At 40.2% G+C, this 19,551-nt stretch overlaps 1 protein-coding gene across 14 annotated transcripts in view; it reads left to right on the top strand.

Annotated features, from left to right (window-relative positions):
* The window catches only part of WNK1 (WNK lysine deficient protein kinase 1), a 187,943-nt gene that overhangs the window by 73,421 nt on the left and 94,971 nt on the right, over positions 1-19,551 (top strand). Inside the window, exon 1 of one of the 14 annotated variants that reach the window (XM_075069423.1) lies at positions 15,675-16,297. The exons of the other annotated variants lie outside the window; for them this stretch is intronic. Within the exon in view, the coding sequence (XP_074925524.1) occupies positions 16,208-16,297 (90 nt within the window). The 5' untranslated portion in view covers positions 15,675-16,207. Of the gene's footprint in view, positions 1-15,674; positions 16,298-19,551 lie in introns of those variants that run through there. 14 annotated transcript variants of the gene reach the window in all.

Below are 19,551 nucleotides of genomic sequence, written 5' to 3' on the forward strand. Positions count from 1 at the left end.
CTAGGAATTACTCTGTTCCCACTAAGGCATGGTCTGTGCACTAGCTGCTGTTGCTGTGGAGACCTGGGTTCCGTTTTTTGCAATGTTGTGAGGGAATGCTCTCTTGGGGCGAGGCTGGTTGAGAGATGGAAAACAGTGTTAGCGTGCATTACGTTTGGGCACTTTTTGAAAAGTGAAGTTAGTTTGGTCCCATCCTGGTCTTTAGTGGACACTCCTCCATGACATACAACTTTCACACAATTCTGTACAGTTGACACCATTCCCAGTTTGTCTGGGAAGGTCTGGAACTGGAATGGAATTGTGTGTCATTACTGAGATTCTTTGGTGTAGAGAGAGGAGTGAAGCAACTTGGATGGCACTTGGCGCTTTTGTACTTTCCCAAGAAATTGTCAGGGAAGTCAGCTTAATGCAAACTAAAATTCAGTTAATATCTTTAAATAAGAGATGGAAAGAAAGACTTGGATGAAATTAACTTCTGTTGTTGCATTGTGCTATATAGGCAGTAAGAGTTAAGGGTGGAAGAAGCAGAACTGCCTAAGACACTGATTTGTGATCCTGTTGCACAGAAATTATAGGAAAATTAGCCGCCTTTTAAGAAGTGTGCACTGATTCTCCTTCAAATACAAACATGAGAGCTGTGCAGAAGCTGGAGTAACCTTACAAAGGTAGAAAGATCAGGAAAAATAACTTGTAAGTAAAATGGACTTTGCTCGTTCACTCACCTCCCAATACATTTTAATTTGTGCAACTTGGTTCAGTGCAACAAGTAGAGTAACCCACATGCTACTTCAAAAGGGAACAGATTTCCTTTTAGCTAGGATTGCAGGCACGCCAGCTTTCTATATCTTCTGTTGGAGTTCAGGTTTTGCAAAGACTTCAAGTATTACTTAGGGAGTGGTAGCAGATTCTTCATGTTTGTGAAAGAGAACTTGCAGCTGCTTAGAGGATTCAGTTACTTGTCAAAGGACACTCTGTCCTTGAGCTTCCTGCATTGTATTGTTCACCTTGAAAATTCATATGCCATCAGCTAAGTGCGTTAGGTATTTGTCATCACATATCCATTTTGTGTACTCCAGGTTTCATTAAGTTAGGCAGTGTTTTTCATCGTAAGTGGCGTTACGAGTTTGGAAGGCTTTCGTATTCCATGTGGGAGACCAAGGGCTGATTGTGTAAGACTTCATTACATTTTATGGACAGCCTGTTGAAATGTTCGTCACCAACTTGGAATAAAATAAAATCTGGTTTACAGACATGAGTTCATTACTGTATGCATAGAAGATCAGGGGCTTGGTTCTTTTGTAGAGTCATAGTTCCTTGGTGCTATATCAACTGGGTGGAGAAGGACCATGAAAGGAGGCACAGCAGTGAAAAGTGAACTGTTTCCCTGGCTGGTGGGGAACAGCATAGCTCCTTGGCTTTGTGTTTGGTATTGTCAGTTCCAACTTAATGGCATAGTTCCTCTAACACTGGCCCATTTTTCTCTGGATAGAAGAGCATTCCCTAAATATGGCTCATACTAGTGAAGTAAATTCTCGTAGTGAAAATAAAGAATTGTCCCTGTGCTACACCTTAGTAGTGAAACTGATAGTGTGAATCATGTTTAAAATGAGTTTGACTAACCAGATTTGGTTGCGTTAACTTTAGACAGTCAGTCAGAAGTGTTATGCCTGGTTGTAAAATGCTTCTTAAAAATAGTTGTGGATGGTGTAAGTGGCAAGGCAAACAAATGGTTTAAGCAGTTTTTAAGGCTATTTAACGTGACAGATTCTGACTGTTCAGGGTTTTCAAATCTGGTCCTGAGTGGTGGTGGTTTTGAGTAGCTCTCTGAGTGGAGAGTAAAATTGACTTCCTAGGCCTACCATTAAACTATAAGGTACTCGGTAAAGCAGATAATCCGTACATAGTTATATTGCCTTCCTCTCTGTTTTTACTGTTACTAGACCCCTTCATTCTTTTGTTGTGATGGTGCTCCATGGCCCAATCAAGGTCTGCTTTTACAAATGCTGAAGTAGACATAGTCTGCTGCCCAGTGAGCATCTCACCAGTGAAGTGGCTGAGGTGGGGAGAAAGGAGCAGGATTCAGCATTCCTGGGACTATTCAAAACTAGTAGGATGGTCTGTAGCTTACTCCCTTCCCCCTCAAAATCTGCTGTTGGCACCACTATCCATATTGAATTGAATGAGGAGAGCAGTAAATGGGGGAGAATCCACATATAGTAGGAGAAGTGAGAAAGCCCTATCTCATTCACACAGAAGGAAAGCTACTCCTTAAAGATGTGATGGGGAGGAAAAGGGCCCACCAGCCACTTCATTAAGTTGATTCTTTTCTGAAAAGCAACTCTAAAAGCAGTCTTATAAAGATCTGTGTTAATGACTCTAATCAAGTGTGTCCAGGTTACAAGTCAATATGTCTTGTCTTAGTGCCTGGCCTGCAAAGTCAGCCAGATGTCAAAGATTCAACTTGAGCTCTTTCTGGCTCACATACCACACCTACTAGATTGTGTGGACCAATTTTGCCCTAAGTTACACCTGTGCAATACTACCAAAAATTACTTTACAGCAGCCAAAGTTGTGCTAAAAACCTCATATACCAGATAAGGTGCTTCCCTGTACAAAAGAGCATAAATTTGGAGACTGGATATGACCTACATGAGGGAAAGCAAAACAAGAAGGGGCTTTGTATTGTGCTACATAAATAGTCCTATGGAGACTATTGAATTATTAAAAACTTGGGCTAAAATTTACTAATACAAGTGCCTAAAGCAAGATTCCTAAACCTATGTTAAAGCAACTTTAAAAAAGTGGCTTGATTTTCAGCGTGCTGAGTAATCCAAGTTTCTTTGCACTTAATGGGAGTTGCAGGTGTCCAAACACCTTTGAAAATCTGGCTGCTTTAAGGTAGGAGGCTAATTTTAGGCACTCATGTTCAGAAAATTTTGGTCATAAGCTGTGCAGCCCTGCTGTCTTCATATCCTGCTCACACCTGTGCAGTTCTGTTGTCCTCACTGTGACTGCACAGATGTAAGTGAGGACAGTATTTCGCCCTGCAGTTGGAAGATAACACTTCCAGTGGTGTGAGCCAGAAGAGGTAACTTGGCTCTTGCATAGCTGCTGGTTTTTCAGAGCTAATAGAAATAAGTAAAGAAATTGTTGAAATTACCAGACTAAGTAGTCAAAAAGGTCAGATTGGCTGCTTAAAGTGCTTTTTTTAAAGTCACTTCTCAGTTTAGTACCATAATCCTAAAATGCCGAAGTTGGACCACAGACTTAATGTAGTTTACTCCTGGGGGAATTGTGCACATCTGGAGACGTGCAGAATTCATCTGTCTTGCACTATTTGTATTTTGCCACATAAAATACATTTTGCCTAAGAGGTGCTGCAGTTCAGCCTTTTGCCCACCAGAGGCTGCTGTGGCGCCAGAACAGCAGACATGTATGAAGCTGGATGTTCTGGCGCCAGAGCGGCCTCTGGTGTGCAAAAGGCGGAATTGCAGCACCTCTTAGGCAAAATATATTTTATGTGGCAAAATACAAAATTCTATGCCCAGTGCTGCAGAATTCCCCTAGGAATAGAGAATCCTGTGGCACCTTATAGACTAACAGACGTTTTGGATCATGAGCTTTCGTGGGTGAATACCTACTTCGTCAGATGAATGTAGTGGAAATTTCCAGGGGCAAGTATATATATGCTAGCAAGCAGCTAGAGATAATGAGGTTAGTTCAATCAGGAGGATGAGGCCCTGTTTTAGCAGTTGAGGTGTGAAACCAAGGAGGAGAAACTGGTTCTGTATTGGCAGCCATTCACAGTTTTGTTCAACCTGAGCTGGATGGGTCAAATTTGCAAATGAACTGAAGCTCAGCAGTTTCTCTTTGAAGTCTGGTCCTGAAGTTTTTTTGCTGCAGGATGGCCACCTTAAGGTCCTGCTATAGTGTGGCCAGGGAGGCTGAAGTCTCTCCTAGGTTTTGTATATTGCCATTCCTAATATCTGATTTGTGTCCATTTATCCTTTTCCGTAGAGACTGTCCAGTTTTGGCCGAGCTGTAACTAGCAGAGGGGCATTGCTGGCATATGTATGCGTATATACTTGGTGGACGTGCAGGTGAATGAACGGTGATGGTGCGGCTGCTCTGGTTAGGTCTGTGATGGTGTCGTGGTGTAGATATGTGGGCAGAGTGGCATCGGGGTTTGTTGCATGGATGGTTCCTGAGCTAGAGCTACTATGGTGGGTGTGCAGTTGCTGTGAGAATCGTTTCAGGTTGGCAGGTAGTCTGGGGCAGGATTGGCCTGCACCCAAGCCTGTGAAAAGTGCGGGTCATTGTCAGGATGGTTATAGATCCTGATGATGCGTTGGAGGGGTTTTAGGTGGGGGCTGTTATGTGATGGCCCGTGAGTCCTGTTGGTTTCTTTCTTGGTTGTCTTGCAGTAGAAGGCTGCCAACTACAGAACCAGTTTTCTCCTCCCTTGGTTTTCACACCTCAACTGCTAGAACAGGGCCTCATCCTCCCTGATTGAACTAACCTCGTTATCTCTAGCTTGCTTGCTAGCATATATATACCTGCCCCTGGAAATTTCCACTACATTCATCTGATGAAGTGGGTATTCACCCACGAAAGCTCATGCTCCAAAACGTCTGTTAGTCTATAAGGTGCCACAGGATTCTCTGCTGCTTTTACAGATTCAGACTAACACGGCTACCCCTCTGATCCTAGGAATAGAGTTCATCAGTGTCTTACCTGCAGAGCCAGGTTAGGACAGCGTGTGGCACATAGGGCTGCTGGGTGCTTGTGTGTGTCAGACTGGGGTTCAGAATGGCTAGTGGAGTGTGTGTGTGTGTGGGACACAGACTAAAGCATGGGCTCAGGAGCTAGTGAGGTAACAGCATTGAGCTTGGGGGGTGGGGAGGCTGCAGAGACCCATGGGGATGAGAGGTGCAGTGACAGGGGCAGATGAACTTGACTGACTGACTGGGAGAGGCTTGGTCAGTCAGGTTCTGCATGTGGCAGGCTTCCTAACAATCCCTCCTTCCCAAGAAAGACCTCCCACCCACACCTGACACCATCCTGGTTCACTCCTAGGGTCCTTCCCTCTCCCTCAGCTCTTCTGTTACCCCTGACTCCTCCAAGCATTTGCACTGCTTCTGACAGGTGCAGGAGAAACAGTTCTGTATTGTAAATTTAAATGAATTACACAAAATTCTCTATTAATATGCCTGGTAAGGAATCTATTTGTCAAAAAAAATTACCAGAATCTTTTTTTCGATCTGTACAGATATACTTACTGAAAGATATTTTTTGAAATAAATTACCAAAATAATTGTAATTGGCATGATTATATTGTTGATTTTAACAAAATATGCAGAATTTTCAAATATTGTATGCAGAATTTTTAATTTTTAGTGCAGAATTCTCCCATAAGTAGTAATTGTTCCTGCCTCATTCCAAGAATACAATTACATGTACAAAGAGAATAGCTTTCAATAAACACCCACACCTCAAATCTTTGGAGGCCCTGAAACAAGATACATACTAAAATTCACCAGAATACTTAGGCAACGTTTTCATTGTATTTCCCTCTGTTTATTTGGAGAATTATCTATAGAAATTAAAAATGGCAAGTCTGTATCTTTGAAAATTACATTTGGCCCTTTTTCTGTGTCCAGGATCCTAATTGTAAAAGTTATTGAAATGCCTGCTTTAGTGGGGGATTTTCCAAATGTGTGCCTAAAAAGGACGTTTTAGTCTGGAGAGGTAGTTTTCCTCTCTTGTAGATTGCAGCTCTGGTCTTGCAAGAAATCACTACAGCAGGGGTAGGCAACCTATGGCACGCGTGCCGAAAGCGGCGCACAAGCTAATTTTCAGTGGCACTCACACTGCCTGGGTCCTGGCAACCAATCTGGGGGACTCTGCATTTTAATTTAATTTTAAATGGAGCTTCTTAAGCATTTTAAAAACCTTATTTACTTTACATATAACAGTTTAGTTATATATTATAGACTTATAGAAAGAGACCTAAAAATGTTAATGTATGACTGGCACGCAAAACCTTAAATCAGAGTGAATAAATGAAGACTCGGCACACCACTTCTGAAAGGTTGCTGATCCCTGCACTACAGGATTCAACTATCTTGCTTAACCCTTTCTGTCCTCAGCAAAATCATACAGTTCCTGTTTTTGCTTCTGGTATCTTCCAGAGGTTCTCTAATGAAGGCAGTGTACATTTTTGGCTTTTAATAAAAAGGAATTTCCTCTTCAGCTGTTCTTTGAGCATATTCCTGAAAGTGAGGACCAATAGTGGTATCAGATGTTCCTCATTCCGATAAGGAAATGGATGAATTACCTTGAGTAATGTTTACAATGCAGCGTAGGAATCATGTAGCACCTTAAAAAGGTCTGAACATAAAATATACCTACTAAAAGCTGCCAAGAATATTACTGATGTTATGGATTTTCTAGGAGACTATCTTTGATAGAAACTTTAAATGGCTGTTAGACTGGGCTGATTTCATTCAGCTGTAAATCCACCTCATCTATTCCTGTGGCTTTACTGAAGACCCTGTTTTCAATAAATTCACTTTTAAAACTAGTTCTAGAATATGCTTTTTCTGTCATGGTTGTAGCAGAGCAGGGTATGTAACCAGATAACTCAGTTTCCAGAATGCATAGGAATGCTATACTGACTGAAAAAAATCCAGGCAAGCTTGCTTCTAAAAGTGTCTTAATGCAGTGACTCTAAATTATATGGCACTGAAACTAGTGTGTGTACTTTCTTTTCCTTTGGAAAAGTTTATAACTTCTTAGAATCCCTACGACTGGGTCACTTGTGATCAGCCCAGGGTCTGCACAATCATGTGTCCCAAATCCAAAAACAGAGGCATTTATTCCTTTTTTTGGTGCCATGTGGAAGGTTAAAAGCTGAACACACAACAGATTGTTAAACTGGTCCATTTTATCTTTAGTATCTGTGTCAGAGTGAACACTGGAAAGTCAAACACTAGTCCAGCTTTCCAAACTGTAGTCATTTCTGTTGCAGGGAAAGAACTTGTCCCTTAGTACCCCGTTACCCTGAAGGTCCTTGTTTAGAAGTATTTTGGTACCTCACAGTGGAGAATGTATTTGAGAGCTAGGTAGTGAGGCATTGTGTGTTGTTTCCTGCCTCCAGTCTTTAATGCTGATATTGCAGTGCCCCATCACATTATACACTAGTCAACGACTGTGCTGTCTTGTAGGCTGCAGTTAGAGGAAAAGCTGAGATTGGTGTGTTTCCATTTAGCTGAAATGTCTCTTTGATTAGGTTTAGGGAATCCAGCTCCTGATTACTTCAACAAATAAGCTGATTTCTAAAGGATTTGAATTATAAAGAATTTGTGCATTTTAAAACAAAACTTTTAAAATACAGAAGCTCTGAACAGTTCCTCCTGTAAGTTCCTGTTGTGCTTCTGTAACAATTAGTTACTCCCACCAAGCCACACAGTCTTCTGATTTAATTCATAATCCTAAATATTCAGCCATGTGGAAGTTTCAAGGCATAATTTCAGTGTTTAATTTACATAGTGTCCTAATGCCAATACAAATAATGAATGTGGTTCTCATAAATCTTGGTAACAGCCTTTACTGATGAGCACTGCAAACTCACATCTCCAGTAACTTCCAGATCAGATTAATATTTTTCTAAATGAACTCCTTAAAGCAGTTGAGATCAAACCAAACAGTGTAATTCACACAGCAAATGTCTGTTTTGTCCTAAGAGTGAGGTCGTTGGGATTTGAAAAATCTGATGTTACCAGTCTTTTGGTTTCATATATATTCTACGGCGTTACTGTAAGTAAACATCAAGTATAGACCATTCAGTTTTTAAGAGATTTGTTCATATTGTGGGGTAGAATGGGTATTTTCAGGTTTTTGAGCACCAAGTAATCTTATCCTCCAAATTAGTAAAATTTATAATTGAGAGAAACAGGAAATGGTAGGCCAGATGTTAATAGTTGCCTCTCTTAATACCAATTCAGGGAAGTGTTTCCCACTGTTTGCCATTCCTTAGGAGACCCTACAGTTTAAAAACAAGCAAAATAATTACAATCATCTATGATTGTTTTATTAAAGGAAAAGAGAAAAACAAAACAGACAAGCAATAATTACCGTATTTCGGTTGCAATCCCTGCTGGGTGTCTGAGCTCTTAATAGAGATTATACTTTGAAAGTCGGCTCCTTTCTAGTTGGGTCAGTCTTCTTTTGGTTAGTTAAGACTGAAGTATATTTTTTTCCCCCCAGACTGGTAGTTAATCCTGTCTAAGGATTAAGTGCTCTACACTTAAATCTTAGGCTGAGATAGCTGTGCTGCTCAAGGATGTGAAAAACCTACAACCCCAAATTCTGTAGCTATAGTGACCTAACCCCTAGTGTAGCTGCAGCTAGGTCAATGGAAGAAGGCTTGTTGACCTAGCCCCCATTACTCAGGGAGGTGGTGTCCCTAGAACAATGTGAGAAATCCCTTCCGTCACTGTAGCCTGTGTCTATGCTATGGAGTTATTTGAGCATAGCTGTGGTCCCCATAGTGTAGACACTGCCTCAGTGTATCCTAGATAACTAAAACTGTGTATAGATGGGTGAAGGAGGGTTGGTAAATCCTGTTTGGTATAGCTTGGATAGACTAAATCATTTATAAATAGGCAATGGTAAGTAGTCTTAATTAGGTCCTATGAAACTAAAGAAATTATTTAAATTCTGTTACATGAAAGAAGCTATTCAGGGAGCTGTCTTGAGACAGGGAAACAAATGAATATTAAGAATCTTAAATTTCAAATTAAATTCCACTACTTTTCTCTATTTACTAAGGCCAGTTTGTCTCCTAAACACTGATATGTAAACCATCTGCTGAGCAACAGTTTCTCCTGTTAATATCTTATATTACAATAGCATTTCAATATCCCATTAAAATCATTACAAAAATTTTAAATCTAACCCCTTGGCAAGGCTGTTACAAATTTCATCTTCCCCATGATGCTGAAGAAACCATTCTGAACTGGAAGGTTGCTGCGTCTTGATGCTGTCCTGTACTCTGTTTTGTTTTTGGTTGCAAGCAACTAACTGTAGAGATCAATAAAATTAGCTGTGAGGAGAACTGTATAGTTGAGGGATGGGAGCAGGCTATGCTGCTGGTTGGTCAATTCAGAGGTATTTAGTATTCTTTCCGTGTTTCACTGAAGGAGGAAAACACCTGTTCTGGATTCTGACAAAATTAAAAAATTAGCTGCTCTCATACCTTCTGGGCTCAACAGCTTTGCCGGTTGATCATGGCAGCATCTTTGGCTCAGAATATGCAGCCTGTGAATACACATGCCACATGCTATAACTGCTGTTCTTGATGGTTATTTTACCTTTGTGGCAGGAAGTTCTCAAAACATCTTTAAAATTAGTTTTAACTTTTTTTTCTTTTCAGTCCATTTTTTGAGAGCCTTTGAGTTCCATCAGGGTTTAACAGAAGTTGAAATTCTGCTTCAAATGGATCCAAACACATTTATGTTCTATATAAGGTTTTAGTCTCCCAAAATAGTTTTTAAGAATTAAGTTTAATCGTTAATTTTAAATAGTCATGTCAGTAGGCATTCTCTGAACAGGTTTGGAAGGGGCGATTCTTGTCTTTCTAAGTCTGGTAAGGAAGTTGCTTAAGCATTGCAGAATAACTAATTTATTCTCCAATAATCAGGGCCGGCGCTTTCATTTAGGCGATTTAGGCAGTCGCCGAGGGCGCCAGCATTAAAGGAGGGGTGGGGGGGCAGGCAGCTCAGGTGGAGCTGCCGCAGTCGTGCCTGCGGAGGGTCTGCTGGTCTCGCGGCTCCGGTGGACCTGCCGCAGGCATTTCTGCAGATGGTCTGCTGGTCCCGCGGCTCAGGTGGACCTGCCGCAGGCATGCCTGCAGCAGCTCCACCAGAGCCACGGACCAGCGGATCCTCCATGGGAATGCCTGCGGCGGCTCCACCAAAGCCGCGAGACCCACGCGCAGGGCGGCGAAATGGCCCGGCGCTTAGGGCGCCAGAAACCCTGGCGCCAGTCCTGCCAATAATATAAATACTCTGTATTCAGATGGCTTCTGTTTATTAATAAACAGTTGTAGCAAGGTTGCTGGTTTCTATATTGGTATATAAAAATCTTGCCATTTGCACAGAAAGCTGTTACATTAGATGGTTGCTTTTAGAAAGAAAATATTTTGAAAATAGACATCTAGAAAGAAATTGATGCCCTCCTAAGTATTTAAGGAATTGCAAGGTTTTCACTTTGAAGGGGAAGCCTTAAGTGAGAGGTTACAAAGATTTTTCTACAAAACATTTCGAGCTATCAGTGTTTTACTTAAAGTGTCAAGGATAAAAACTTCTAGAATTCTTTTGTAAAAGGAAAGGGTGTGTGAAAAGGCCTGATTCTATGGCTGTTAACTCAATCCATCCCTAAACTTTCCTACAAGGTATGTTATTTGAGATACAAATCTAGTATAGAGATGCATTTTATCTCGTACCAGAGGGATTTGGTCCTTGATCAGACAGGTTGTAGGTATACTGCAATTCAAGGGGTGATTGCAGCTTAGGTAAACATACTTGTAATAGCTTTACCAGTATTAGTGAGGCTAAAATAGCAGCACAGCTGTGGTGATTCTGCAAGCATGCTGCAGACCCTGGGGACCTGCTTGGGTTGCTGAAGCCTATGCTACAATATTTACATCGCTGTTTTTAGCCGTGTGAGCACAGGCATATCTGTCTGAGCTGGAGCTGCAACTGCAACTGCACCTGGGATTATAGTGTAGACCGGGGTCGGCAACTTTTCAGAAGTGGTGCCGAGTCTTCGTTTATTGTTTCTGATTTAAAGTTTCGCATGCCAGTCATATATTTTAACATTTTTAGGTCTCTTTCTCTAAATCTATAATATATAACTAAACTGTTGTATGTAGAGTAAATTAGATTTTTAGAATGCTTAAGAAACTTCATTTAAAATTAAATTAAAATGCAGAGCCTCCCAGACAGGTGGCCAGTACCCAGGCAGTGTGAGTGCCACTGAAAATCCGCTTGTGTGCTGCCTTTGGCACGTGTGCCATAGGTTGCCTACCTTTGGTGTAGACATACCCGCAATCTTGCTAGGTCTGCTAGCCTTTCTGACCAAAATGGTCCTGGGACTTAAGACTTGCTATTTGAAGTACATTCATAACTTGCATTTAAAACCTCTCAAAACATACCATGAAATAAAATAACACTGAAAATAAAACAAAATAGAAGTTATTAAAACTTTATTTCAGAGTCTGTGTAAACAGGTTTTATGGATTTTGGGGATGTTATTGTTGATGCCATGGAAGTTGTCATGCTGACGGAAAATGAAATCCTGGAGATTGCTTAAAATTCAATCATTACAAATACAAGCTTGTAATAACCAACATTATAATTATACTTTCCTTAATAACAACTTTTGCATCAATAATGAGATTATCTCCCACAATATCTTTTTTAAACTTTAGTAAAAGGAAAATCACTATAGATGAATGTACATAGTCTCATCATAGTCATCTTGTGTGATGGCTATTGCAGGGGAGGGATAGCTCAGTGGCTTGAGCTTTGGCCTGCTAAACCCAGGGTTGTGAGTTCAATCCTTATGGGGGGCCACTCAGGGATCTGTGGCAAAACCAGTGCTTGGTCCTGCTATTGAAGGCAGGGGGCTGGACTTGATGACCTTTCAAGGTCCCTTCCAGATCTATGAGATAGGTATATCTCCATATATTATATTACTTACTATGCTATTGATCCTATCTATTAATTACTGGTTGATCCAGCAAAGAAAAGGGGGGGAGTACATTAACATATCACTTTATAGAAGCTTCCAGAGAAGAAAAGCTCATCGAGATGGTTGATTCTTGAGGCCTTTGCCATAGGGAAGGAGGGTTTTGGGCTTTCCAGTGGCATAGAAGAGGTCTTCTGAAGAGTCAATGATAAGACATGCTATGACATCTGATGGATGATGATGGAAGAAGGTTAAATATCTTTCTTACTTTTTTTGAGGGAAGAGGTAAGTTAGTCTTTAGGTATGTATGAGTTTCTGCTTGCTGAAACTATCTGTCATACTCTGCAGCATTTGAAATGTATTTGTATTGGTAATCATTGTGAAAGCCTATAGGAAGTGTTAGGAGGTAAATGCTAAGTCTGACATCTGTGGTCACTTTTTTTTTTAAAGTAACAGCTGTAAAATTAAGGTGTAATTTGTTGCTGTTGCTACTTTTCCCCCAAAGCACTGACATATGGAGTCTCTTTCAGGGCTCATTCCTATCACAAGGCTTATTCTCATCTATATTGCCCCACTTTTACAGGGGTATGATATAAGGGTAGAGACGCCAGCCATATGTTAAGATTCAGTTCTGCTTTTTTTATCTTGCGTAGACTCCTACTCTCATACTTCACACTGTGGATAGTGGGAGAATTGAAGTGTCAGTTCTGAATTAAATCCCAGAAAGACTGAAGTCATTCTAATAAGTAACTGTTTTCATGTGCTTATAAACACCATACCTTGTCTGCAATGAAGGGCACTTGCCCTGTAACATGTAGAATAGTGTTCAGCATAGCTCATACAGGGCTCATCACTGGCTCCTGGAGAGTCAAATAACAGCAATCACTAAAGCACACCATCTTCATTGCCTGCTAGTGAGAAGACTCCATCTGTTTGTCTTATGAGAGGCTTGATGATAACATGCATTCATGACCTCCATGCTGCACTACTGCAACTTGTTGTACATTGGGTAGACAAAAAAATTGTGAAGAAACTTCAACTAGTCTGCACTGCAGCAGTCTATGGAGTAGATTGAAGAAAGCATATGGTTGAGCTCCAGATGTCCTTGTCCTTGTGTTCTAGGTTTGAATTCAAATCTGTGATTTTTAGTTTTGGGATAAGTGCCCAGAATACACTGTGTACAATAGATAGCTGTATTTATAAAGAAACAAAATCAGGTAAATCTGCATAAGTAACAATTAGTCAAAATATGAAGTTAAGATGGCTATTTAATGTGGATCTACAAGGATGCATTGTTAATGCATTGTTCTGCCCTTGATCACAAACAAGTTCGTCATCCAATCCATATGTGCCTGTTGCCAAATAATACAACTTGGGATGGCTGACAGTTTATGCTGAGAAGTGTAGACATGGAATAGCAAAGGGTGCTATAAATAAGGATTAAGTTGCATTGGCAGAGATGTCTGGGGATTTTGTACTTAGATAGCAGTTGGGGTGATGTTGGACCCATGTACTTTGACAAGGCTATATGGGGGAAGCAGTGAGGTGGAGACTGAAACTTTTTTTTTGTAAATTGTGAATTTATGGAAGACAATGTCTTTGGCCGAGGAAGTACACTTGTTTACTTAAGTACATTCTGTGAACAGTCTAATTTGCTAATCTGCATTAGAATGTGTTTTGGCTTGCTCTTGGTAAGAAGGAATTTAATTTTTTTAAATCCCAGGGTTTGAGGTAACTTGGAAAATTGTATATTGTGGTAGAAAGTAGAGCCCTCAGTATCTCATAGTGCTGGCTTTACTGTTTTAGATACACATTTTGAATTGTTGCTATTGAAATAACGGAGTCAATAAAGCTAGCTTTCTTAAACTGGCTTTAATTTAGTCACTAAATCAGAAATACTGTAATTTATTTTAGTACGGATCTCAACTTCTACAGGTCACTTGTCTTTGACTGAATAAATAGCTAAAAATGTCCCTTTTTCAAGTCAGTAAAGGGGAATGTAGGATGTGATTGGATTAGCTCAAGGGTCGAGATTAAAATTGTACTGGGAGATGAATTTCCAGATGTAGATGGTAGTTTTCAGTACTCTCCAGTTGTGCACAAGTCAAAAGCAGAGCTGGAAGGGCAGCTTCTGGAAAGAGCCTTCTGAGTTTTATGAATTCTATTTGCTTAGGGGTAAACTGGAGGAGGTGGTGAAAGGAAGAAATGGTTAAGCTTATAGGCTTCCTGGGCTGGAGAAATAACTAATAGCAGGTGTTGGTATTTTAGAGTATCATGGGGTAAACTAATTTAATTGCCTTGCATAGTTTTGCTTAGGGTCCTTTGGGGGATGAATTGGAGACTTGTTTTCCACTGGAATCATTGGCTGTGTTTGAATTCCTTAAACTAATGGTTTGTAGCAGCCCATATCTGGCTCAAACCAGCAACTTAACAGCCTTGCAAAAAATAATGGAGATTTTAATTACTTTGTTTGTGTAATTTGACTTTGTCACTGATTCTATTAGCCTCTGGACTGCATAAGTCTGAACATTATGTTTGAGAAAAAGAGATTAAAGCAGTTGCTGTAAAATTCCTTTTGAGCTGTGACCTTAAACTACTTTTTCAAAGGAATAAAGCAAACACAGTGTTTCGGTAGGGGGTTGAAAAATTGGAATATTAAAGTGCACAGTGCAACTTGCATAGTATGCCAGAAAAATGCAGACAGAATTCTACAGAATGAAATGGAACAAGGAATAAAAGATTCTATTCCTGCAAAATCAACTTTAGTCTGTTCTGACTGTAAAAAACAGGCATTTGTGTTCACTGAAGAGCACTGCAGGGGAAACTACCTTAGCACGTCATACTTGCCAATGAGTTAATAAACTCTATGCTGAAGTATTGATCATAACAGCAGAAGCATTAAGCAAAACTGGGAGCTGATGTTTGTGTGCAAAATGTCTGACTAACAATGCTGTGAGGAGCAGTCAGCACAGCTATGTGTTTCAGACGACCTTTTAACAATTTTCTCACCAGTGATTGCCAGTAAAAAGGCGATCTTCAAGGAAGGTGTCCTAGAATGTGCTGTCAAATACAAAGTGTCTCATTGTAACAGAATTTGGATGTGCTTAATGTGCTATTGGAATGTGCTCAGATACTATGGTGATAAGCACAGTATAAAATCCTATATAGAATAGAATGCATTTATGATATCTGCAGTGAACCAGGAAGGTACCAAGAAGATTTTTGGGGTGAGGTCGTCTTCAGAAATTTAAGATAGCCTTTTAAATGATGTGCAGTGTGTCCTCATTGATTGGCTGGGATTTATTTGCTCAGATCAGACCTTAGTTTGGTGGAGGAAGAGGAGTAGGTGGAGAGGGAAGGTTGCTTTTAATTTCACCTTAAAATAGTGGCTCTGTAGCTGTGAACGAGATTCACAGCACTTGTTGTAACTACTAGGGAATTCGTACAAGCCTTGTTCATCTTGGTGTGGTCTCGGTACTTTTTTTTTGTCTAACATCTGTGTAGGCTCTCCCAAGTTCTTAAATTACCAGAGTTGCATAGATGAATGATTCTCTATTTGAGAATTTTAAAGTACTTTAAGTTGGGCAATCTAGTACAGGATATGTGAGGCTGGGGGCTGGAATTTAAGTAGTATAGGCAAGGGAATAAAATGTGTTAAGTATGGGAGTCACCTTAAGAATGATTGCAGCTGTAATATATTTTGTTACCTGTTCCTGTGGTAGACTCTTAGTGCTGGCCAGGAAGGGTGCAGAATGTATAAGGTGGTTTAATCATTAAGGAAATATATTTGTAAATGTTGAGAAAAAGGACTCTGGTGTTGAAGTAGGTGTTAGCACCATGCTGTAATTGGATTGACTTAGTAGGCAGAAATATGTCCTGAATCACAGCTCAGTGCCTGTTGCTTGCTTAATACATTAAATAGTGCCAACAAACTTTGGTCAGGTTGTTGTACTGGACATTGACCCACTCCTTTCAGTGCAGTAGTATCTCATTTGCTAGGTGGGAGTTAAGCCAAACATTGTGGTTCTAGTTTACATGCAAAGTTAATTATTGCAGCAAACATGGGCAGAGAATAAGCAGACCATCTAGGCTGGAGGTGGGACATAAAGCAAGCAAAGATCCCCACTCTGCTTGGCCCTGTAATGCCTTTGCTATTAGGGGAGGGGTGATAGAGGAGGAGCACTTGAGTAAGCTTACCTGTTTAGCATTTAACATTTCTGTTCTGGGGTCTGGAATGGAGCAAGCAGCCATCAGGACAGAGCTCTGATTTCTGCAGATTCATGTACAGGGCTAAGGGAAGCACAAGTAGCTTGAAACAAGAAACCATGCTCCCCTTTAATTTTGACGTCTGCTTTCCTTCTGCTGTGCGTTAAGTCTATACCTAACGGACCCTCATATTGGAATATTTTTATCTTTCATCCCATATTTGGTGTCTGTCTGTGTGTCTCTTGTGATGGATTTTACCAAGAGAGAGATTTGCCCGGTGTTCGTCATCATTAATTCCCACTGTTGTTGCTGCTCTCACAAGGACAGTGCTAAAGAGGTGGGTAGGAATTTCTACTGTAGTGGATAAGACACATGTAGCTCAAGGAAGGCAATTGTAGCAAGAGCGTTTCATGAACAAGTCTGCTGGACTGGTCTGACTTAACATAAACTGTGCTTTGATTTCAGTTAGTGGGAGACCTGATTTTGTATTTAGGAAAAACTTGAATGTCTTATGTGGGAGTGTGAGTTTTGGGAACAGCAAATATAATGGAATAATGAAAACTGAGGCTATTCCTCACCTTATTTTGTTTGTGCCTGGCAGACAGAGGTGACTTGTTCTCTTCTGAATAATTATAACAAAACTATCATACTGTAATAGACTGTTGCTGTACAGAAACTGAGGGTGAGTGAAGGTTGCAGTGCCTATGAACTTTGAAAACTGATCTTCCGGAATATCTTATTGGAAACATTTCTTTAGATAGCTAATGGTCTTGCACAGGTAACTTTTTTTTTTTTTTTTTTGGTGCTTTAGTTACAAGTAACAAAATAGTGCTAAGTGGGTTAAATATTATTCAAAATCTAAACAAAAGCATCCTAATTCATGATGCATCATTTTTACCTATCTGTTTGTGCTACTTTTAGCTTAATTTGGTGTTAGAATCACTTAGCATTGACTATTTGATCGATAAGAACACATACAAGTGACTCTTCTGAATTGGTAAGGGAAGATAATAAGCATTCATTGCTACAATTTTCTGGATGTAATTGGGTATGAACAACATGATACGGATCATGCAAAATACAACAGTTGTTTCTTTTCCTGGCATTCAGAACTATTTTGAAAGAGAATGTTCTGGAGTTTGTTCAGAGTTACCTATGTTAGCTTGTTTTTATTTGTTCAAGGAACAGTAGAGACTGCTGTTGGAGTTTAGAGCACCCTTTTTGTTTGATTTTATAAAATCACAAACTTACTCTGAAAGATGAATAAAATATTCAACTAGTGATCTCGCTTTTATTGTAAATATGGATGCAGATTGGTGTGTGTAAAAAAAAAAAAAAAAAAAAAAAAAAACAAAAAACAAAAAACCAACAACTTGATTTTTATCCAGTTGAAATATCCACTCTATCTGCCTCATCAAAACCTTTCTAACTATACATGAGCTGGGTCTTGTGTTGATTTCTGAGCTAATCTCGATAACTTCTATATTACAGCTTGGTCCATTCTGTATTAATAGCTAAACACTTGACTATTATAGATGGTGTCTGGATATCATATTGATAGGCACATTATCAATGCAAGGAAGTATTTAAATGCTCTGATGTCCACCCAAAAGACGATTTTTGTGTATTAAACAGGTCTAGAACAGGTACCTGTAACAAATGTATGTCAGTTCCTTGAATCTCCCATTTGTAACAGCCCATTATTCTTTGTAACAAACACAGGTAAACCACAAAAGTAGTGGCAGGTATTCAGTGCTGTTGTAACTGAGCATCACCACTCAGGAGTGAGAACTCAGTTTCTAAAAAAAAAATCCATTGGCTTGTCCCCGCTCCTGATTCATCCTAATGGGCTTGGAGAAGGGGAAGAGGTGGGAACTGTGCTTCTAAATACATGACACATGTATACCCTCGACTAGTTAATATGAACTGCTTGAGCCAAGAAACTGATAAAGTATGCCCTTGAGTATCTTCAGCTTTCCAGGGCCTGTTGAAAGAGTGTATGGTTGCACACACAAAACACCAAGGTCACTTGAAGCACAGGACCTCTTTCCTCATTTTCTCCCTTGTTACAGTATGCTTAGTAATTGTTGTGTGCAGCCATGCTTTTCTGGTTGAGAAGCCACTTCATCAGATGCATGTAGTGGAAATTTCCAGGGGCAGGTATATATATGCTAGCAAGCAAGCAAGAGATAACGAGGTTAGTTCAATCAGGGAGGATGAGGCCCTGTTCTAGCAGCTGAGGTGTGAAAACCAATGGAGGAGAAACTGGGTCTGTAGTTGGCAAGCCATTGGCTTTACAGACCCAGTTTCTCCTCCATGGTTTCACACCTCAGGCTGCTAGAATCAGGGCCGCATCCCCTGATTGAACTAACCTCGTATCTCTTAGCTTGCTTGCTAGCATTATATACCTGCCCCTGAGAAATTTCCACTAATGCATCCCATGAAAGCTCATGCTCCAAAACGTCTGTTAGTCTATAAGGTGCCACAGGATTCTCTGCTGCTTTTATGGATCCAGACTAACACGGCTACCCCTCTGATGGTTGAGAAGGGGCTTCCTGCTGCTTACAGCCTGAGGCAGTGGATAATAGTAAAGGTACTTGAAATCTCTGAACTTCAAATATCCAAGAGTATTTTTCAGTCATTAACTTGGTAACGTTTGTAGTTACCCCCTTATTAACTTCCTCATCACTAACAAGATTGATGCAGTTGAAGGATGGAGAATAGAATAAAGTACCATGAACAGGAAACTGTCTCATTTATTTCCTTAAGCTTATGTCCAGCTGTGCCAGCTATTTTTATATTTTTATTTCTTTGCTTTTCTGAAATGAGATCTTCCCAAAGATCCTTAACTGACATCTTACCTCCATTGCTGCTGTCAGTGATGTAAATTGGAGTATATACAGGGTTTTGCTGCTTTCAGGACAATAGTTACTTAGGGTGTATCTGTGATGCAGCTGGGAGTGTGCTCCCCAGCCTGGGTAGACAGAGCCACACTAGCTTTCTTGCAGTTAGTGAGCTAAAAATAGCAGTATCTGTCATGGCATGGGTGGTGGAACAGGCTAGCTGCCACAATATTAATCTGCCTGACACTCTCACCTCCACCCCCTAGTCTGTACTCAAGTGACTAACCTATGCACAATGTCTGACTGCTATTGTCATGTGTCCGTCTATCTGGGCTGGGAGGCACACTACTAGCTGCAGTGTAGACATAACCTGAGGAGCCAGCTGTGCTCGAAATACCTGGGGTATAAATTATACAGTGGATTATGTAGCCAAAGTAACCATCTTAGAAATCTGAATACCTGCTCTCAATTTAAGCTTGGAAAGTGACCATATTTAAAGAATTTAGCTTTGCTAATTGTTAGTACTTTAAGCAGTAAGATGATTAGAGACCAAAAAAAAAAAAAAACAATTTGGGAAGAGTGTTAAAGATTGAGATAATTTTAAGATCTATTGCAATGCAGTACAATGCTTGCTAATGTTTAGCTGGAAAACTGGGAGATTGAGTGCTCATGTTGCTGTATCAAGTTTACTTTTATAAGCTATGGTCTAGTGTCTTATCAGCTGAGCCATTGGCCTCTGATAAAGTTC

Source organism: Chelonoidis abingdonii, chromosome 1 (genome assembly GCF_003597395.2).
Source record: "Chelonoidis abingdonii isolate Lonesome George chromosome 1, CheloAbing_2.0, whole genome shotgun sequence".
NCBI classification, from domain to species: Eukaryota; Metazoa; Chordata; order Testudines; family Testudinidae; genus Chelonoidis; species Chelonoidis abingdonii.